The following is a 21969-nucleotide window of genomic DNA, read 5'->3' as shown; positions in this document are numbered from 1 at the left end:
CCGCCCGCTCCCGACGTCAACAATCACCGCCCAGGGTCGCCCCGCCCCGCGCCCCGCCCCCCGCGCCACCGGCCGCCGTTGTGGCGTCAGCGCGCCGCGCGGCCACGTGGTCGCCCCAGGCTCCGGGCTCGACCGCGTCACGTGGTCGCCCCCTTGCGGCCCACCCCGCGGTCACGTGGCCGCCGCAGGCGCGCCCGCCCCCAGCCGCGCGCAGCTGCTCGCGGGCCACCGTAGAGGACGTGGGGCGGCCGCCGGGACGGAAGCCGAGAGGCGCTGCCGACCGCGCCTGCGACAGCGTCAGCCCTGCGCGGAGCGCCGGCCCGATGGCGGCGACGGCGGCGATGGCCGAGCAGGAGAGCGCCCGGAACGGCGCCCGCAACCGCGGCGGCGTCCAGCGCGTGGAGGGCAAGCTGCGCGCCAGCGTCGAGAAGGGCGACTACTACGAGGCGCACCAGATGTACCGGACCCTCTTCTTCAGGTAGCCGCCCGGCCCAGGCCCGCGCCCCGCCCCCCGCCTCCCATTGGCCCGCGCCGCTGCCCGTCGCCGTGGCGGGCGAGCGGGCGGCCGGGCGGCGCGGAGGGTCGGCGCCCCTCGGCCCCTCCCGCCCGGCTGGCGGGTCCCCGCGGGCCGCGCCGTGGGGGGCGAAGCCCCACGGAAGCACCGCGGTCCCCGCCGGGCGGGCCGCCGGCGTGTCGCCCTCGCCCGCCCGCGCGGCGTCCTTCCCCGGGCAACTGCGCCGCCACCCGCTGCGGCTGCTGCACCTGCGCCGCCGGGGGCTGCCCGCGGGCCACGTGGGCCGAGGGGCCGGCCGTTCGTGACGGCCGTGGGTCCCGACTCCGGGTGGCGTGAGCCAGGCTAACGTGCCCTTTTCGGGGGGTCTCGCGCGGCCCCACGGGGCTGGTGCCGCGACGCTGCGAGGGCTTCCACGTGCGGCCCCACTCCTGGGACGGACACGTTCCGGGCGCCCTGCGGCTCGGGCAGGAGACTGGCCACGCACGGAGCGCCCTTCCCCCCGGCGCCCAGGGCCGCGCTGCCTCTGCCCGCGGGGCCCGGCTTAAACTTTCCCTCTGAACGGCCGGGCGCCCGGCGCCGGGCAGCGGGGGCTCGGGGCTCCCCGCCTCGGCTCCCGTCGGCCCGGCCATGTTCGGACTGAGCGCGGCGGGGGGACCGCGGCGGTGGTCAGCGCGGCCGCGGCTGTGAGTGGGCGCTGACTGGACTCCAGCCGCCCCCGGGCCCAGCCCCTGTAGCCTCAGGGTTCTGCCTGGCCCCGGCCGTTCCTGAGGATTCGCGGTGGTTGGCAGCGGGGGTTAGCAAACCGGGCCCTCCCGGAACAAGCGGCGCGCCTCGCCTTGGGCGGTTCTGCGGTGACTGCCTGTGAGGAACGTGACTGGCCTCGAAGCGGCGAGTCCCTCGGTCCAGGGTCCGCTCGGGACTGGCCTGGGGGAGGGTGGTGAACACTCGGGCTCGCCACCAGCCCGCCTCCGCCCGGCCCGCTTTCCTGCCCTGCGCCCTGGCTCCTGGTCACTCGGAGCTCCCGCACGCGGTCAGGGGTCACGGGCAGTAGGCCGTCCGCCGGCGGCCTGGCCGGGGCCCAGTCGGCGGTGGCTGTCGTGGCCCAGGAGGCCCCGCTGAAACGGGTTGGAGCCGACCCTGCCCCTCTCGGGTACGGCCCACGTTCAGACCGACTTCCCGCCCTGGGTGGAGCCCTCCGCGGCGTGCAGCTCCGCAAGAAGTCAGATTCACCACCTTATTCTAATCTTAATGTCTTCCTACAAACAAATGCCTGCATGTACCTAGTAAGCATTCACGTAAAATGTTCGATTGGATGAGCTTTCACATGTCAGCAATCACCAGTCAAGGTACTGAAAATACCCATCACCTGTAGAGGTTTTCTCTTCAGCCTTGACAGTCAGTCTCGCCCCCGCCCCCGGCCACCACTGACCTCTGTCACCGCAGGCTGACTTGCATTTCCTAGCGTTGTATCTGACATTTTTCATTCCCTCAGCGTGATTATTTCAAGCTTCACTCCAGTGCCTGCCGGTTCATTTTTATCGCTGAGTAGTAGCCCATTGTGTGGATGGACTGCAGTCTGACTGCCCGCGCCCCACTGGGTGAACTTAACAGGCTCTCTATTTTAATTCACTGACGTCATATCCCACCGCAGTTTGAGGAGCAGAGGAGAAGGAATTGGGCAACCCAGCCGATGGGCATGGCGTGGAGGGGTGACCACAGGTGTGCGCATGGTCTCTGGTCCAGCTGGTTCTGCTGGAGGCTCAGTCCCAGCCCTGGAGGCAGCGGGCTGTCTCCCTGGGTAATTAATCTGTCAAATCACTCCCATGGCTTCCGAGGCTGTCCTGTGGGGTGGCCAGGATGCCTCATCACCTCAAGGAGCCTCCTTGCAGGCCTGGGCCTGAAATCAGGTCTTCCAGCCCCGGGGCCTTTCTCAGGTTGGTGTTGATGGTTGATTGTGGCCCATAACCTTGTTTTGCCTCTTAAATTGAATGAAGAAATTTTTAAAAAGAAAACCTTAGGCCATGCATTCTCTGCAACCCTTGAACTTTCCCTACAGGAGTGGTGAGGGCTGGCACCTGTGCCTGAGCCTCGAGCGGCGTCGGATAGCTGAGATTTTTCACGTGCCTCTGTCTTCATTTGACACACATAGTCGTTTTTTAAAAAAATTAAATTTATTGAGGTAACAGTGGTTAAAACATAAATTCAGATGTACACCGTTATAATTTGACATCTGTGACCTCTACAGCGAGCTAGCCACCCAGCCTGGTCTCCTTCCTAAGTGACCACAGGTGTGACCCCTTCACCCAGTTTGCACCGGCCCCCTCTCCTGGGGTGACTGTCAGTGTAGTTCTCAGTACCTGTGAGTTCGTTTGTTTTGTTCACTGGGTTTTTAGATTCCACGTATGAGTGAAGTCATATGGTATTTGTCTTTCTCTTTCTGGCTCATGTCACTTAGTATGATAGCCTCTAGGTCCGTCCATGCTATCAGAAATGGCAAGGTTTCATTTTTATTGCCGAGTGATACTCCATTGTACATATGCACCACAGATTCTTTTTGATTTATTTTTTATTGATTTTAGAGAATTCGATGTGTTGTTCCACTATGTGTGCATCATTGGTTGATTCTTGAATGTGCCCTGACCAGGGATTGAACCTGCAACATCGGTGCCTCAGGATGACGCTCTGACCAACTGAGCCACCCGGCCAGGGCCAGCACACAGCTGCTTTAAAGTCCACACATCCACCGACAGGCACTTGAGCTGCTTCCATGTCTTGGCTACTGCAAATAACGCTGCAGTGGACATAGGTGCATGTATCTTTTCCAGTTAATGTTTTCATGTTCTTTGGATAAATACCCAGAAGAGGGATTGCTGGGTCATGTGGTAGCTCTATTTTTAATTTTTTTGAGGAAATTTCATACTCTTTTCCACAGTGGCTACACCAATTTACATTCCCACTGGCAGTGCACAGGGTTCCCTCTCTTCCACATCCTCACCAAAATTTATTTCTTCTTGATGACAGCCATTCTTGCAGGTGTCAGGTGGTGTCTCATGGTGGTTTTGATTTGCATTTTCCTAATCACAACGTTGACCATCTTTCTGTGTGCTTGTTGGCCGTCTCTATACCTTTCTTGGAAAAACATCTATACAGAACTTATACCCATTTTAAAATTGGGTTTTTTGTTGTTGTATTGTATGAGTTTTTTGGATCGTAATCCCTTATCAGATTACATGATTTGTAAATATTTTCTATCATTCAGTTGGTTGCCTTTTTGTTTTGTTAATGGTCCCTTTTCTTTGCAGAAGCTTTTTAGTTTGATGTGGTCCTACTTGTTTGCTTTTGTTTCCTTTGCCATTGGAGTTTAATTCACAAAAACCACACTGAGGCCGATGTCTAGAAGCTTGGCACCTACGTTTTCTTCTAGGTATCTCATTGTTTCAGGTCTTACATTCAGATCTTTAATCCATTTTGAGTAGATCTTTGTGGATGGTGTCAGAGAGCAGCCTAGTTTCATTCTTTTTCATGAGGCTGCCCTGTTTTCCCAACATTCCTTATTGAAGAGACTGTCCTTTGTCCACTGTATATTCTTGGCTCCTTTGTCATAAATCAGTTGCCCATATATGTGTGGGTTGATTTCTGGGCTCTTGATTTTGTTCCATTGGTCTGTCTGTTTTCCTACCAGTGCCACACTGTTTTGATCATTGTAGCTTTGTAGAATAGTTTGAAATCAGGGAATGTGAGCCTCTGGCTTTTTCTTTCTTCAGGATTGCTGTGGCTATTTGGGGTCTTCTGTGGTTCCATGCAAACTTTAGGATTATTTGTTCTATTTCTGTGAAAAATGCCATTGGGATTTTGGTAGAGATTGCATTAAATCTATAGATTGCTTTGGGCAATATGGACATTTTAACAGTGTCGATTCTTTCAATCCATGAGCACAGAATTTTTCTCCATTTCTTGGTGTCTTCTGTTTCTTTTATCAGCGTCTTAAGTTTTCATTGGACAGGCCCGTCACCTCCTTGGTTAGATTTATTCTTAGGTGTTTCATTCTTTTTGTTGTGATTATAAATGGGATTGTTTTCTTAATTTATGTTTTCTGATAGTTTCAGAAGTGCAGCTGGTTTTTGCATGTTGTTTTCGTATTTGCCACTTGACTGTATTTGTTTATTAGTTTTAATAGCTCTTTAATAGAGTCTTTAGGTCTTTTATATATAAAATTATGTCATCTGCAAATAGTGGCAAGTTTTAATTCATTCTTTCCAATTTGGTTGCCTTTATTTCTTTCTCTTTCCTGATTGCTGTGGCTGCAACTTCCAGTGCTAGTTGGATCACAGTGGTGAGAGTGGGCATCCTTGTCTTGTTCCTGATCTTAGAGGAAAAGCTTTCAGTATTCTCCGTGGAGTATGAGGTTAGCTGTGGGCTTCTCATGTGTGGTCTTTATTATGTTGGGCACCTGCCTTCTGCACCTCTGTTTTATGGAGAGGTTTTGTCATACGTGGGTGCCGTGTCAGACGCTTTCCTGTGTCTGTTGAGATGCTCATGTGATTTTACCCTTTGCTGTCCTTGTGGTGAATCCTGCTGATTGGTTTACAAGTGAGGAACCATCCTTTCCATCCCTGGGTGAGTCCCGCTGGTCATGCTATGTGATCCTTTTATTTCCTTACTCGTTTATTTTATTTAGTTATTTTTCAAACTATAAGAGAGCACTTATTTGGTAAATCACAGAAGTAGAAAAAGTAATTCCTAGAAGAAATGGACTTAGGAAACCAGTTATAGAGGTAAAGGAAGGGCCCTTGAAGGTTGGGGGTGAGGAAGGCAATGGTGCTGCGCCTGGAGGGCGGGGGGAGGGAAAGGCGAGGGCATGCTCCCAGGAGGCAGAGCCTCACCGTCCTTTTAATGTATTGTTGTGTTCAGTTTGCTAGTGTTTTGTTGAAGACTTTTGTATCCATGCTCATCTGAGATACAGGCCTGTAATTTTGTGTGTGTATGCTGTCTTTGCCAGGTTTTGTTATCAGGATAATGTTGGCCTCATAAAATGAGTTAGGCGATCCCTCCTCAATTTCTTTGTTTCCCCACCCTTCCACTTTCTTTGGTTACCCTCTTTTTACATCTGCTACTTTTTTTTCCCCCCATTCTTTTTTTTTTTTTTTTAATTTATCTTTATTGTTGAGAGTATTACAGGTGTCCCATTCCCCCCCCCCCAATTAAACCCCTCCACTTTGCTCCCACCCCCTCCCCAGGCCTTCACCCCGTTACTAACTGTGTTCATGGGTTATGCATATATGCATATAACTTCTTTGGTTAATCTCTTCCCACCCTCCACCCCCCTTCTCTCTTTCCTCTGAAATATGATCGTCTGTTGCGTGCTTCAGTGTCTCTGGATCTATTTAGTTCGTCAGATTCTTTTGTTCATTAGCTGCTTCTTAAAGAAGACTTCAGCTTTTCCTGTAGTGCTGGTCTGGTGGTGATGAATTCCTTTAGCTTTTCCTTGTTTGAGAAGCTCTTTATCTGACCTTCAATTCTAAATGATAGCTTTACTGGGTAGAGCAATCTTGGTTGTAGTTCCATGTTTTTCATCCCTTTGAATATTTCTTGCCACTCCCTTCTGGCCTGCAAGGGTTCTGTTGAGAAATCAGCTGACAGTCGTATGGGTGCTCCCTTGTAGGTAACTAACTGCTTTTCTCTTGCTGCTTTTAAGATTCTCTCTTTGTCTTTAACCTTAGGCATTTTAAGTACGATGTGTCTTGCTGTGGGCCTCTTTGGGTTCCTCTTGTTTGGAACCCTCTGTGATTCCTGGACTTGTAAGTCTGTTTCTTTCCCCAGGTAGGGGAAGTTTTCTGTAATTATTTTTTCAAATAAGTTTTCAATTTCTTGGTCTCTTTCTTCCCCTTCTGGCACCCCAATAATACGAATGTTGGGCCTCTTGGAGTTGTCCCAGAGGCCCCTTATACTATTTTTATATTTCTGGATTCTTTTTTCTTTTTGCTCTTCTGGTTGGGTGTTTTCTGTATCCTCATGTTCCAAATTGCTGATTTGATTCTCAGCGTCCTCTGCTGTTGGTTCCATGTAGATTATTATTCATTTCAGTTCCTGTAGCCTTCATTTCAAATTGGTACTTTATTATGTTATCGATTTTCTCAGTTATTTCCCTAATAGTATGCTTAAACATCCTTATAAACAAAATTCTGAACTCTGTAACTGTTAGCTTGCTTGGATCTATTTCATTTAGTTCCTCTTCTAGAGATTTTTGTTCTTTCCTTTGTGACATGTTTCTTTGCCTCCACATTTTGGCTGCTTCCAGGTGTTTGTTTCTATGTATTAGGTAAAGCTGCTATGTGTCCTGGAATTTGTAGAGTGGCTTTGTGTAGTAGGTGTCCTGTAGGGTCCATTGGCTCAGCCTCCTCAGTCACCTGAGCTGGGCCTTCCAGGTGCTCCCTTGTGTGGGCTGTGTGTACTGTCCTCTTGTACTTGAGCCTTGGTTGCTGTTGGTGTTCCTGGGAGGAACTGACCCCCAGGCCGATCAGCTGTGAGGACCAACTGCAACTACAGCCAAAGAGCTGCTGTGCTGGAGACACCCCTATGGAGCAGGATTTACTTCAGTGGAGCTTTGGTGTTCACCAAGTGTGCCCCTTGAGTGTCACTCATGGATGTGGTAGGGTTGTAATCCAGTATGGTTGAGTTTGACCACCAGGTGCACTGTCTCTGGGGCCTCCGGGAAGGTGCAAAGTCAGCCTCTGCCAGTGCCTTGCCCAGGGCCACCCAACATGAGCTACACAGCAAACCGTAGTTGGCTGCTACTTGTGCTGGGCTTGGAGGAGCCCAGGAGAGGCCAAGCTATGAACCAATGCAGCTGCCACTAGTGCCAGGCCTGGGGCCACTTATCAAGCTGTATGGGGCCCGCTGCTGCTTGTTTGAGAGATTTTAGGAAAGTCCTAAGCATGAGGCTCCAGAGGTTACTTGCATAGAAAAGCCACTGGAAACGGCTTGGATGAGCTTGCAGGTGGGGAGGGGTGGGGCCAAAGGTGAGAGTCAGGTGCTAGCGATTCAAATATGGCACCTGCCTGCCGGCTGTGTGGGAAGGACTTACCAAAGGAGCAATGGCTTCTCCCAGCTCTTCTGCCTGGGAGAAAGCCGCCCCTCCACCTCTCGCCCCAATTTCGAGCAGGTTAGTTCCTCCCCAAATGTCCTAGGTTCCTTTCAAGCTGCTGCCTGGCGCCGGGGCTCACAGGGAGCGCCTCTGAGTGAGTTTGTGCCCTGGCCCATTAAGAGGAAAGCCTGTGACTCCGGGACCCTCAGCCACAGTCCCGCTGGTTTTCATAGCCCGAAGTTGTGGGGACGTCTCTTCCTGGCCCTGGAGCCCTGGGCTGGGGGCCTGCAGTGGGGCTGGGACCCCTTGCTCCTCTGGAAACGTCCTCCGCAGAGATGTCCCTCCCGGGTTTAAACCGTGGCAAGTCTCGAATTTAGTCCCGATCCGCCCACGTTTCTGCCCCACCTACCGGTCTCGGTGCTGCTTCAGTTCCCTGGTTGTGGGGCTTCTGTTCAGCCAGATTTCAGGAGGTTCTGAGTGACGGTGGTTCTGTATTTTAGTTGTAATTTTGATGTGGTTGTGGGAGGCGGTGGTTGTAGCTGTTACTTACGCTGCCATCTTGTTTTCTCCTCTCCTCAATTTTTTGAAAGAGTTTGAGAAGAGTAGGTATTAAGTCTTCTCTGGTGGAGTTCACCAGTGAGGCCATCTGGTTCTGGGTTTCTGATTTTTGAGAGGCTTTTGATTACTGTTTCAGTTCCCTTACTAGTGATTGGTGTGTTCAGGTTTTCTGTCTCTTCAGGATTTAACCCAGGAATGCTGTGGGAGTCTAAGAATTAGTACGCTCTGGGCTGTCAGCCTGCAGCACATGGTCTCTCACAGTGGTCTCTCCTGACCCTTGTACTCTCGGTACCCGTCATGTCTTTTTCACTTCTGATTTTATTTATTCCAGTTGCTCTCTTTTTCCTTAGTGAGTCTGGCTAAACATTTGTCAATTCTCTTTCTTTTTAAAGAACCAGCTCTTTGTTTCACTAATCTTTTCTGTTTCTATTTCATTTATTTGTGCTCTGATTTTTGTTATTTCCTTCCTTCTGCCTTTGTCCTTTGGGCTTCATTTGTTCTCTTCCCATTTCCCTAAGGTGTACCGTTAAATCATTTATTTGACAGTGTTCCTCTTCCTGAGATAGGCCCGTATTGCTATAAACTTGCCTCTTAGTACCGCTTTTGCTGCATCCCAAAGATTTTCATATGTCGTATTCTCATTTTCATTGGTCTCTGTGTGTCTTTGGTTTCTTCCTTTATTTTTTCATTGACGCAGTAGTTGTGCCATAGTATTAAGTCCATTTGGCCAAATGTGTCACTTAAGGCTGTAGTTTTCTTACTGATTTTCTACCTGGGTGATCTATCCATTGGTGGGGGCGTAAAGTCAAGTCTCCTACTGTTATATGTTGCTGTCTAGTTCTACCTTTATGACTGTTAGTCATTGCTTCCTGTATTTTGGTGCTTCTACATTGGGTACATATATATTAACAAATGTTATTTCAACTTGATGGATTGTTCCCTTCTCAGTATAAAATGTCCGTCTTTGTCTCTTTACCTTTTTTGATCTGAAGTTTATTTTGTCTGATATACGTATGGCTGTGCCTGCTTTCTTCTGGACACCATTTGCTTGGGGTATCACCTTCCACCCTTCGCTTTGAGTCTATGTTTGCCTTTGGAGTTGAGATGGTGTCCTGAAGGCAGCATGTAGGTGGGTCTTGTTTCTTAGTCCATCCAGCCACTCTGCCTTGTGGCCAGAGAGGTCATTCTGTTTGCATTTAGGGTGATAGTTGAGTGTGAGGACTCACTACAGCCAATTTATCTTCTGTTGTCTGGTTGCTCCATGTCTCCCTGTTTCTTTCCCGTTGGGTTTCATCTGCTACTTCAGGTTGGTGGTTTTTTCTGACGTTAATCCTGTTTTCTCTTTTTTCACATTTCATGTCTCAGCTCTGGATATTTGTTTTGTGGTTACTGTGAGGTTTGTATAGCACGTCTCACAGAGAAAAGAGGTCTTTTTCTTCTGATAGCTTCTTTTCTTTGCCTTTACGAGCTCACCCATTTCCTCCTCCCGTCACAGATTATCTCTTATATTCATTCATCACTAAATTAAAGCAGCTATAGTTATTTTAATGCTCTTTTTCCCTTTCACTTTTATGCTATGATTAAATGTTTGACACTCTGTTCTGAATTATAGCTGTAATTTTCTGCTTCTGTCTGTCTGTCACCTTAAAGTCTTGTGTGCTTTTGTTTTTTTGCATCAGGTAGGAGAGCTCCTTGCAGCATTTCTTGTGGTGCACACTGCAGCTCTCACACGGTGGGAAAGCCGTTACTTCTCCCCATGTCTAAAGGATAGCTTGGCTGAATATATCATTCTACTCTCTCCTGGCCTGTAGAGTTTCTGCTGAGAAAGCCGATGACCTGATGGGGTTTCCTGTGGCAGTGACCGGCTTTTCCCCTTGGTTGCCTTGAGAACTTTTTTTGTCATTAATTTCTGACAGTTTTAACATGTGTCTTGGAAAAGCTCTTTCGGCGTTGAGATAATTAGGTGTTCTGTCAGCCTAATGGTTTGGGGAGCTCTCGATTATTTCTCCCCCCTCTCTCCTGGGATCCCGCTGTCCTGTGTTGCCCTTCTCGGGAGTCGGGTAGGCCCCATAGCTCTCTTCCACCCATCTGTCCTCGGGCTCGCTAGCTCCCCCACGTGGTGTGCTGTCTCCAGTGCATCTTCCAGTCTGTGGGGCTCCTCAGCTCCAGAGTCTCTCTGGTTCTTCATGGTTTCAGTCTCCCGGGTCAGGTGCCCGCTCTGCTCAGTGGTTTTGTTCCTGAGCTCATTGGGCTGCCTTGCACGTTAGTGTCTTGTTTCTCCATGATGGCTGTTGTGTCTGCCATGAGGTCACTGTTCGTGATTGTGAGCTTGGTTTCTGGAGACCTGTCATTTTCTCTGTGTTGCTGTGTCACTGTTGTTGTTCACGGTGTTTCATGGGTTGTACTTCTGCTGGCTGGTTTCAAGTGGTGAACAACTTTTCATACTTAGGTTCCGGATTGATTTTATAAGTCAGCAGGTTGGTAGTTAGAGGTCATTCATCTGTTTTCCAGTAGGTGGTGATATACACAAGTTTTTGTTTTACCTGGGCTACCTACGCCTCTGGGGCTGCGGTGTGGGGGCGGCGCCAGGGTGGCAGGTGCCCACACTGTGTTCAGGTCACCTGGGCCTCAGGGCACCACCACTGTGGCCCGGAGATGTGGCAGGTGGGGGGAGCCGGGTTTGCAAGCCGCTGCCCTACCCCTTGCCCTCCCCCTTGAAAGCAAGCCCCATTGTCCCAGGAACCTGGTTTACCTGCCTTTCGGGACTTCTCTTTCCCTCATCTGGATTTCTAAGACATTGCCTCTTGCTACCTGAGTGAGGTAGAAGAGTCCAGTGTTGTATCATGAATAAGCTGAGACGGGCTGATGTAATTGTCACTTAGGATAAATGCTACGGCCCTGTGGGTCTGAACAGATGGGGCTGTGTCCCTGGGTGTTTTTTGGAGCTCCTGTGGCAGTGCTGGGACCAGGCCATGTATGTATGTGTGTGTACGTGTGTTTGTGTGTGTGTGTGTGTGTGTGTGTGTGTGTGTGTGTGTGTGTGTGTGTGATGGGGGACGTGTCACAGTCAGCAGACACACAGGCCATGCGATGACCTGCGGCAGGCGCAGGGTTTCCTCCGAGCTACCTCCTCTCATGTCCGTGTCCAGGCAGTCCGAGGGCCTGCTGATGGCAGGATGGGACTGTGTTCTCCTGGGGTGTCTGCCGTGGAGCCTTTTTGAAAGAAAGACCTTTTCTGTGGTGACTGGAACAGCCATGGGGGCTGGAGGCACCCATGGATTCCCTGGCTGTCTTCTTTCTGTGTCACTGGGATCCACGTATAGCCAGTGAATCAGGTGCTCTGGGTACTGCCTCGCGGGCCCACACACAGCTCCATGCTCTCTTTTGGGTGCTTCCTGCCATTTCTCTCTCAGGCTGCTCTGCATCCCTGGACACTTTGTTTGCTGCAGACCATCCCTGTCCTGTCCGGTTCAGTTACCTGCTAGGCTCTGGTGGCTCCTCTTCCCCAGCCACTCCCAGGTCCTGTTCTTGGTGACATGTATTCAGAGTGGAGCACCCATGCAGGACAAGGGGGGCCATTGCCTCCCATGGGAAGTGAGGGGTAGGCTGAGAAAGTCGGCACAGTGACGGAGGGTATTGTCCCCAGTGAGACCTCAGCCCGGAGCTCCTGCTTTCCCCCATCCCCTGCGCAGTCCTGACCTTTGGTTCTGCCCTGACAGATGAGGGGCGTCGCCCTCCCCTTCATGCAGCACCTACCACCGTCTCAGGGCCTGTGCTTGAAGAGGGTCATCACCCAGCCTCTGCTGTTCCCTTCCCCTGACTCCCCTAGGCCTGCCCAGAGTCCTGCTGATGCTGTTCCCAGACGTGGCACTGCAGGGGGCATGGTGTGCTGGTCCGAAGGCCGGTGTTGCTGACAGCGGGTGCTCCGTGCAGGCCGGGGGAGTTGGGTCAAGGAATATCCCCACCTGGAGCCATGATAGACCCCTGGGGGCAGGGTGCCAGGACTCGGTGGTGGCAACTCAGGAAACCACACAGCCTGTGTCGGTGCTGGTGGGAGGGGCACTGCTTGCTTCATGAGCTTTCCTGTGATCTTCAGCATTCAGCCTCCCAAACCGTACCTCTTGCAGTTGGCGAGCGACTGGACCTGACACTTTGCTCTCTGTCCTCTGCTGCAGGTACATGTCTCAGAACAAGCACGCAGAGGCCCGGGAGCTCATGTGCTCTGGAGCGCTGCTCTTCTTCAGCCATGGCCAGGTGAGCAGCCAACATGGCCCCAGGCCTTCTCTGCTCAGGGCTGGAGGGCTGGAATAGGAGTGTCCCGGGCTCCTGTGGGGGCCCCAGCACTGTCTGGGCATGGGCACCGCACGCCTAGGCCGGGAGCCTGTTATATGGGCTGCTTTGCTGTGTCTTCTGAGCACAGAGCTTCCTTTCTAACCATGCGATTGTTTGTGTCCATGTTGTGTAGCAAAACAGTGCTGCGGACTTGTCCATGCTGGTCTTAGAGTCGCTGGAGAAGGCGGAAGTGGAGGTAGCCGAGGAGCTGCTGGGTGAGGCTTTCTCACAATGCACGAGGCTCCTTCATGCAAGTGTTTCGGGGCTGTTGTCTCATGTAGCAGTCCCCTTCACACACGTGTGCACACATGCACACGGAGGCCACTGTGCTGTTCTGTCCCCAGGACCTGCCCCTTTGCACTGCTGGGACAGCGAGGAGGCCCCACTGCTGCCGGTGCCCCTCAGGGCTATGCTCCCACCACCAGGCGGGCTCCTCTGGGCATGGTTGGGAGTGGTCCCGAGCAGGGCTGGCCCGTGGGGCACACGAGAACGCTGCCAGGTGCTGCCAGCTGACCTTGTCGTGAAACCATGTTGTTTTAACAAACTCCTCAGGGTGTACTGCAGAAAGCTGGGGTCGTGATGTGCTCCCCAAACGGGTCTGTTTGCATTGTTTTTAGAAAATCTGGCTAAACTGTTTAGTCTGATGGATCCGAATTCTCCGGAGAGAGTGGCCTTTGTGTCTAGAGCCCTGAAGTGGTCCAGCGGAGGCTCCGGGAGGCTGGGCCACCCCCGGCTGCACCAGCTACTGGCCCTCACCCTGTGGAGAGGTAGGTGGTGTGCATGGGGCTCAGAAGCACGGAGCATGTGTCCACTCTGTGCCTCTCAGCTTCTGATTGTTCTCTCTAATCATTGAGCCTCTGCCACCTCATGAGGGCCAGGTTTTCTCTGTGAGATAATACGTGGGGGCTGGATTTTCTCTTGTCTGCTGAAGGTAAATGGCTGTGTTCCACATTCAGTCTCCTCTTGGTTAAGTCATGTAGCCAAAGGCCAAGCACCGGAAGCAGTGAGGCTGGCACAGTGACAGTGGGAGGGGCTGGCTACACTGGGCCTGGCCCATTTTTCCCCATGCGGCCTTCAGGTCCCAGTAGACGACCCCCACCTCCCACCACAGGTCTCCTTTCTGGGACCCCTTCCCCAGACTAGCACCTGGTGGCTGCTCTCTCTCCTTAGCATGTGCTTTGCCGCCTCCTTCAGCATCTGTGGGGCTCTAGTGGGTCCTGAGCTCGGATCTGTGACTCAGGCACAGGAGGAGGCCCTCGGTGAGCACCTGCTGAATGCCCGCAATGACAGCTCTTCAGTGGGGCATTAAAAAGCTGTGTCCCCAAGGGCCCTGTGAGGTCAGTGTGCAGTTGTGCATTCCTGCGTCCTCGGCAAGTCTTTTGGGGCCCCCTTGCCCTGGCTGTGCGCGGTGACAAGTGCGCTCCTGTCCTCACTGGATGCCCCGAGTGGGTGCAGGGAGGCTCAGCCTCATGTATTTGAAGCCAGGAGCTCAGGTGCAGGCTGGAGGCAGCTTTCTGCTGACATGTGCGCCGAGCCTTGTAATCGGGACCTATGCTCATGGGAGCTACAGGAACCAGCCTGCTGACTGGTGTGTGGGACTGGACAACTGTCTGCTTGACCAGCCAGGGTGGCCCCAGAGCTTCCTCCCTTCCCTTGTCTCATCTGCCAATAGCGTCAACCCCTGCATGCCAGGTCCTAGAGCCCACTGAGAAGCCAGCCACTGGCAGAGGCCAACTGCACCCTCCACTCTGTCCCCACCTGCTATGGGTGCTGGCTCTGCGCCCACCCCACAGGGACATTATGAGAATAATGGGTCAGATCTAAGAGACCACGAAGGCGAGAGTGTTAAGGAAACTTAGAGGGTGTGGCTGGGTCCCTCCCAACTGCAACCCAAGAAAGAAATGTGACTGAGAAATAGCCGCTGAGCCCTTTGGGTCAAGACAGCCAACAGGCTCCCTCCTCGTGGGCACACGTTCCCTGTGAGTGCCCCGCTTCCTGAGCTCGGCCTTTGCCTCGTGCTCATGGCCGACTCTTCCTCATCCTAGACCTTGGGTTGATGTCTGTCCCACAGGTGCTGCTTGGGTGGTCCCGTCCTCGCTTATAGCCCCGTTTATTTTCTGTCTGTCTTGTCTCCACCAGTGAGCCCTCTGCCCACAGTCCCATCCATGGTCTCATTACTGCAGGTGCCCAGGAGTCCCTCTCCCATCATGCTAGCCACTCCTGGGGCCAGCCCAGCTCTTGTTTTGTCCTAAGAGGAGGAGGGCCACCCTGGTTAGACCCCCGCGGCAGGGCCAGTTGGGGTCACTCCGGTTAGACCTGTGTTGCCAGCCGGCATTTATCTGGCACCATTTTTCCCAGCCTATGTCTGTGGCTCCAAAGCAGAGGGCACAGCCCAGACTTAGCGATTCCAGGGTTCTCAGAGGCATTCAGAGCTGCAGGTGCTCTAGTAGCACACTCCCTCCCTCTAACCTCAGCTATGTGCTGGGCACTTCTGGCTATTTAATTGTAAGTGGGCTCAAATGGTCTGATTTTTAAAAGCATGACCAAAGTCCCCAGCCTCCCCATATCAGCAACGACTGAGTCTGTAACCCTGTTAGGGTGCAGGTTCTGGTTCAGGGCCTGAGTCTGCGTTCCTGATCAGCCCCAGGTGATCCCACTTTGTGTGAGGACAGTGTGGCCCGTGCTGGGGACATGGCAGAGGTGGAGCCTGGTGCGGCAGTGCTCACTGCTGTCCCACTGCACATGGTTTGTCCTCACGAGGACTTTGGTCCCTTCCTGGTAGGATGTGCAGCCCTTGGTCTGGGTTTCTGTCCAGTGCCTGCTCTGTGCCCATGCCTGGCACTCAAGAGTGCTATAGGGGCCATGGGCCTGGCTAGGGGAGCGGTATGTCAACAGCTCTGCAGGTCCCAGGGCATCTGAGCTGGTCCCAGGCACCTGTGTGTTGGGCAGGTGGGTTTTTCGCATCCCATTTCGTCAGATCTGCATGAAATTGCTTCGTGTAGGTCAAAAGGGTCCCCAATGGGCCGTGTCCTATGGTTCAACTAATATAAATGTTGATGTGGGGACACCAGGAGCCTACCCAGGTCAGTTCAGCATAGTCACCTTCCCTCGTAGCAGTTTGCATCGGACCCTTAGAGCTTGAGGGAGTCCGTGAGGTGCTGGCCAACCTGCTGTGAACAGGACTGGCACCACCCACGGTTAGCGCTGGGTCATGGTGGGGGGAGCAGTGTGAAATTAGGGGAGTCGGGGCATAAGAGAGTACAGGTCTCTAAAGGTCCTGGTCCTATGCCACATCTGTGTTGACGGTCTTTCTTCCCTTGCAGAACAGAACTACTGTGAGTCTCGGTACCACTTCCTCCACTCGGCCGACGGGGAAGGGTGCGCCAACATGCTGGTGGAGTACTCCACATCCCGCGGCTTCCGCAGTGAGGTGGACATGTTTGTGGCCCAGGCCGTCCTACAGTAGGTACCCCAAGACCAGTGCCCGCTGTCCCTACCTGTCGGGGTTGTTTACACGGGTCCCCCAACCCAGACACGCGGGGAGGGTGACCTGAAGTCATGTGATGTCCCCACTGTGGCCCTGAGCATCAACCTAGGATCCAGGAGATCGTAGTTCGATTCCTGGTCAGGGCACCTGCCCGGGTTGCAGGCTAGATCCCCAGCTGGGGCCGTGCAGGAGGCAGCCAATCAATGACTCTCTCATCGCTGATGTTTCTCTCTCTTTCCTTCTCCGAAATCAATAGATATATATTTTTAAAATATATGTATGTACACACAGACATATATACTGGGGCATGTGCAAGAGGCAACCAACCAATGTGTCCCTCTCCCCCACCCCCCTCCCCCACTCCCTCTCTCTCCCTCCCTCCTCATTTCTACTCTGAAAAGCAATGAAAAAAATATTCTCAGGTGAGGATTAAAAATAAATAAGTACGATTGTGGCCACATGCACCTCAACCTGCCCTCAACCTGCCCCACTGCAGAGACATTCCCCCTGGGGCCTCAGACCACTGGCCCCTGGGCTGACTGTGCTCACCCAGGCAGATAGCTGACAGGTGTGCAGAGAAAGCAGAGCCCTCACCCTTCACACCTCTGGTGACTTTGGACAGGTCACCTCCCAAGCATAGTTCTCTTCAACTGTAAGTTGTGAAAATCCAGGCCTGCTGTGCCCAGCGGGCAGGCAGCTGGTGTGAGCATAGGGCTTCGAGGCCCTCCAGAGTTCGAGGCCTCTGCTGTGGTGCACCCTGGGCCACAGCTGTGGGAAGGGGGCCACAGCCACACGGGACTGCTTTTGCCGGCAGATGTTCTGTATTCCCATGCACTGGGATATTCTCATTTCCAGGTTTCTCTGTTTAAAAAACAAAAGCAGTGCATCCGTGGTGTTCACGACATACACCCAGAAACACCCGTCAATCGAGGACGGCCCCCCATTCGTGCAGCCACTGCTCAACTTCATCTGGTTTCTGCTTTTAGCTGTAGACGGGTGAGTGTGTGTGGAGGTGGGGGTATGTGGAGGTGTGTGCATGGCAGGGAATGTAGGTTCGTGGGGGGGGGGTGGCTTCTCTGTCCTGCTTGCTCTGGGTTCCAGTGCCCCAGAGCTGTGCCCACTTGTCTTGTTTCAGAGGCAAACTGACAGTGTTCACGGTGCTGTGTGAGCAGTACCAGCCATCCCTCCGGCGGGACCCCATGTACAATGAGGTGAGGGCTGCTGCTGCTGCGGGGGGGGGGGGGGGGGAGTGCGCCTTTGTTGAGGGCGGATGGGAGGACTGGGGGCATGTCCCCGTGGGGTCTCGAGCAGCTCCTCACCATGTGCCTTTGCCTCCACCAGTACCTCGACAGGATAGGACAGCTCTTCTTTGGGGTGCCACCTAAGCAGACATCTTCCTATGGAGGCTTGCTAGGTAAGGCCTGATGGGGGGGTGCCTGGCACTCGCCTGCCCGGGCCTTGTCTCTGCCTTGCTGCTGGGCCCTGTCACCCCCTCATTGATCACCCAGGCTCCCTCTCCATGGGCCACAGAAAGGAGGCTAGACTCTCTTTTTGGTTTTTATTGTGGTAAAATACATAGAACATTTGCCATTTTTACCATTTCTAAGTGTGCCGTTCAGGGGCATTAAGTACATTCACATTGTGCAGCCACAACCACCAACTGGACCTCTCTGTCCCCAGCCACCCACCCTCCTCCCTCCTGTCTCCCAGCAGCTTCTACCAGTGGAATAATCACCCAGGAGCGTCCTGTGTCTGGTTTACTTCACTCACAGGCTGTCCTCGGGGTTGACCCCTGCTGTGGCAGCCATCAATTTCCTTTTTACGGCCAAATAACTGCAGTGTGTGTTGTGCGCCTCCGGTCACGCGTGGTGGGCCCTGGGCTGCTCCCACTGGCAGCCCGGCTATGACACTGCTGTGCGCATTGGGATGTGAGTGGCTGCTTGAGACCTGCTTCCCGTTCTTGGGGTGTAGACCCTGATGTGGAGCTGCTGGGTCATGCTAGTTTTGTGCCGAACGTTTTGAGGACCCTCCACACCATGTCCAGGTGGCTGCACCAGTTACCTTCCCACCAGTAGCGCACGAGGTCCCACTTCCCCCGTCCTCCCAGTTCTCATCCTGCTGTTTGGATCGCAGCCACTCTAACAGGTGTGAGTGGCACCTCCTGGTGGTGTGGGGCGGTCAGCATCGTCTTACATGCTCCTTGGCCATTTGTGTGTCTGTCCACTCAGTCATTTGACCTTTTTTGAATTGGGTTCAGTTCTTTGTATTTTCTGGATATTAATTCCTTATCAGATACATAATTTGCAAATATTTTCTCCCATTCTGTGGGTTCCCTTTTTTTTTTCCTGTAAGGCTTTTTTAAAGCAGTTTTAGGTTCACAGCAAAATTAAGAGGCAGTTTCAGAGGTTTCCTGTGTACCATGTACCCCGCACATAGCTTCCCAGAGCAGTCTCCCCACCAGAGTGGACATTTATTACCAGTGGCCCACACTGATGCCTCGTCACCCAGGCCCATGGTTGGCAGCAGCCTGGCTCTGGGTGGTGTGGATTCTGGGGTATGGACAAACCTGCAGTGACCACTGTTCTGCCTGACGTCCTCTCTGCTCCACCATTGTGTACCTGCCCACCCCATGGTCCTTTTATTCTGTTGATAGTGTCTTCTGCTGCACAGATTTTCAAAATTTTCATGAAGTCCACAACTTATCTTTATTTTTTATGCCTTCAGTGGCACAGTCCAGGTACTCTTGCCTGGCCCAGTGTCCTGAAGCCTCCCCGTTTCAGCTAAGCGTTTTGTGGTCTTCAGTCTTACGTGTAGGTCCCTGGGGCATTTCTGGTCGTCTCCGTGGGTGTCCTCATGTGAGAGTCCAGCTCCACTCCATGTGGACGCCAGTGTTCTCAGCACCATTCCCGACAGACTGTCCTTTCCCGACTCAGTGACCTTGGCACCCTTGTCAGCAGTGGTTGAACCATGTGGTTCCCTTGTGGGCTCTCCTCGTCTGCACGCCTGTCCGCCTGGTCTCTGTGCCAGGACGCAGCTGTGCCTCCTGTAGCTTTGGAGGCCTTGAAGCCAGGACGTAGGAGCCTGGCTGGTTCTTTTTCAAGGGGTTTGGCTGTTTGGCTTCCTTGAGGTTCTGTATGAATGTGAGGGCGTTTTGTTTCTGGAAAAAACATCACTGGTGTTTTGAAAGGGATCCTGTTACTACGGGTCTCTTCAGGGCGTGTGTTTCATTGTGATTTAGTTTTGGTAGGTGTTGGAGGCCAGGCCACTGCCCACATCCTGCCACGCCTGGCTCAGCCCCGATCCATGCTGCCATGTGGGCCGCCTGCCTTCATAGTTTAGACATGACCCTCTGCCCCCCACACAGGCAGGGACAGTACAGCCCTTCATTTAAGGTGGTTTTTATAATCTAATAAGATCTTAATATTTTTTTAAAATATCTATTGATTTTAGAGAGGGAGAGAGAAACATCAGTGACGAGTCATTGCTTGGCTGCCTCCTGCATGCCCCCTACTGGGGATCAAGCGCACAACCCGGACGTGTACCCTGACCTGGAATCAAACTGCGATCTCCTGGATCCTAGGTCGATGGCAACCATTGAGCCACACCTGGCTGGGCTTTAACTTTTATTTTTGATGGGCACCCTAGAGGGCTGGGCAGCATTAAATTTTCCTAAGCTTCCTTCTGGAAAGAACTCGAGGCACAGATGGCTCCTCCTACACAGGCAGTGCCGTGTCCTACACACTCACTGCCCCTCGTTCTTCTTAGCGCTGGGGCTGGGGCTGCTCCAGATGATGCAGCAGGAGGCCCAGGCAGGGACTCATCCCACAGGGCTGAGTTACACTCCCCTGGGCCACTGGTGGGGTGCTGCTCTGTATCTGAATCCAGACGGCACCCCCCTCCTGGGGCTCTGGGACAGGGCAGGTGAGTGCTGTGTCATTTTGACGGCTGTTGACAGATTGTGTTCCGTAGAAAGGTCTTCCCATCTGAGATTTTAAAAGCTGTTTCTTTTTATACAAGTTTGACTTGTTACATGTCCACATAGCCTAGTGGACACTCGCACCCGGGGGCAGCTTCCCCACCCCGAGGGCTGTGTCACCAGTGAGACGGGGACATGTCAGCTTCCTGTGGTAGTGCCTGTCGGGCTTGGTCCCCACACCACTCCTCAGCACAGCGTCCTGTCTGCTCGTGTATTTTCCATCAGAACAAGGACTGACCTCCCAGTGGGTGCAGGTCAGCAAGGTCTTACCTTCATGACCATCTGTCCAGAGCGTGGTTCATGTCTCCACATGTACACGTCCCCATACAGTTGGTTTAAGGGGACTTTTTAAACTTTGAGCTTCTATTGACATAAGTTCTTTGGGTGGAAATTAAAGTCAAAAGGAAAACTATCAGTGGTGACAGCACCCATCGGTGATGGCAGTTGACATTTTTTACATGTGGTCTTTGAAACTTGGATGCAGCTGGCCGACTACTGTGTGAGGTCCCGTGCGTGTGGCTGGCAGCCTTCCCTCTGGGTGACCCTGGGCTTCATGATGTTTCAGTGACAACTCTCCACGCTTCCCTGGTGGCTGGGCCGTGTCCTCACTGATGACAAGGCAAGGCCCTGAGCCCAGTCCTACAGCCAGCGTCCTAGCATTTTCTTTGCTCCCAGATGTGTTTCCTTGGGGAAGATTCCCGCTGCGGGACTGTGGGCTCCAGGGTCTTAGGTGTGTCATTGGGCGTGTGGCACCAGGGAAGGCGGGGTTGCTGGGTGGGGGAGCTATGTGGCCTCTGATGGTGCGTTTGCTTCTAGGCAACCTTCTGAGCAGCCTCATGGGCTCCTCGGAGCAGGAGGGTGAGGACAGTCAGGACGACAGCAGCCCCATTGAGCTCGACTGACGCCACCCCTGGACCTGCATGAAGAGGCCCTCTGCCTGGTGGGGCTCAGTCCCGAGCGTGAGCCCTGGACCTTGGCTCCGGGTCAGAGGCTGCGGTAGCTGCACGTTCGGCGTCTGTTGGTGTGCACTGGCTGAGGGCGGCGGGGCAGCCGTGGCCGTGGCCGTGGCCTCAGATTGACCCACAATAAAGCACAGGCTTGCGTGCCACCACCCTCTCCCGGTCCTTTGTTTCTGGTTTGCTTTGGGTGCCAAGGGCCAACACAGGCACCAGGGTCGGGGGTGGCTGCTGTCGGGCCAACCCCATGTGGACGTCCGTGGCGGCCTGGGCTGCTGCTCCGTGCCAAATCCCAGAAGCCACGGCCTGCAGCCACACCCACATCTGTGCTGTGGCACCGTGCAGACATCCGGAGGCTGTAGGACTTCCACCTCTGATGCAATATTTATTCCATGGGTGACGATTCCTTCCACCTGACGGTCTAGGTCTTAACCAAATAGCCCGTCCAGCGGCGCAGCTCTGTCCTTCCTCACGTGCTCTACCAGATGTTCCCGGGATGATTGAGACGGGACACACTTTATTTTTTCACAATTAAAAGGAGAGTTGTAGATTAATACACAGTGATCATGCATGGAAGGAGCGAAACAGACTATTTACTGTAAAAATGGAATTTAAAGGGAGGCTTGTGTTAATTGTTGAGTTTAAATAAATTCTTTATACTGGGCTTTGCAGCACTGGTCCTTTCTGAGTGAGCTCCTGGGGCAGGGCTGTGGGGCTGGGCTGCCAGACAGACACCTGTGAACCCCAGCCGGGAGGGGGGCTATGACCGTGGCGGGTGGAGTGGAGGCAGCACAGAGCCATGTGGGGAAGTCTCGTTCCGTTTGTGTGGAGAAACCGAATCTGCCAACAGGTTCGAGGGCACAGCTTCTGAGATGGCCCGCGGTGGTTGTGGACGCTGACCTGCACCCTGAGGTTGGAGCCCCTCCCCCCAGCAGGCACCAGGGGTTCTCCAGGGAGCATGATGGTGGGGAATGGGAGGGTGGTGTGTAGGGTCTGAACACGACAATGCCCTCAGACCTGCCCGGTTTGAAACCATGAATTACACCCGACGGGTGGATACGT

The 21969-nt window shown here is 53.4% G+C and overlaps 1 protein-coding gene across 2 annotated transcripts; it reads left to right on the top strand.

Annotated features, from left to right (window-relative positions):
• The first annotated feature begins 323 nt into the window (after positions 1-323).
• Positions 324-21571, top strand: GET4 (guided entry of tail-anchored proteins factor 4). Of its 2 annotated transcripts, none has more exons than XM_087817049.1 (9): positions 324-478; positions 12332-12410; positions 12622-12703; positions 13106-13255; positions 15812-15950; positions 16831-16971; positions 17111-17186; positions 17317-17389; positions 20768-21571. In XM_087817049.1, exons 1-9 carry the CDS (start codon positions 324-326, stop codon positions 20851-20853), a joined length of 981 nt encoding a protein of 326 aa, XP_087673175.1. In that variant the 3' UTR covers positions 20854-21571. The 2 variants fall into 2 exon arrangements, with proteins under 2 accessions (XP_087673175.1, XP_016068469.1); XM_016212983.2 differs by lacking the exon at positions 324-478 and adding an exon at positions 1773-1797.
• The last annotated feature ends 398 nt before the right edge of the window (positions 21572-21969 follow it).

The sequence above is a fragment of the Miniopterus natalensis genome, chromosome 4, assembly GCF_054644295.1.
Source record: "Miniopterus natalensis isolate mMinNat1 chromosome 4, mMinNat1.hap1, whole genome shotgun sequence".
Classification (NCBI taxonomy): domain Eukaryota; kingdom Metazoa; phylum Chordata; class Mammalia; order Chiroptera; family Miniopteridae; genus Miniopterus; species Miniopterus natalensis.
Note: the sequence above shows the minus strand (reverse complement) of the source record. Positions and strands in the feature narration are given on the sequence as shown.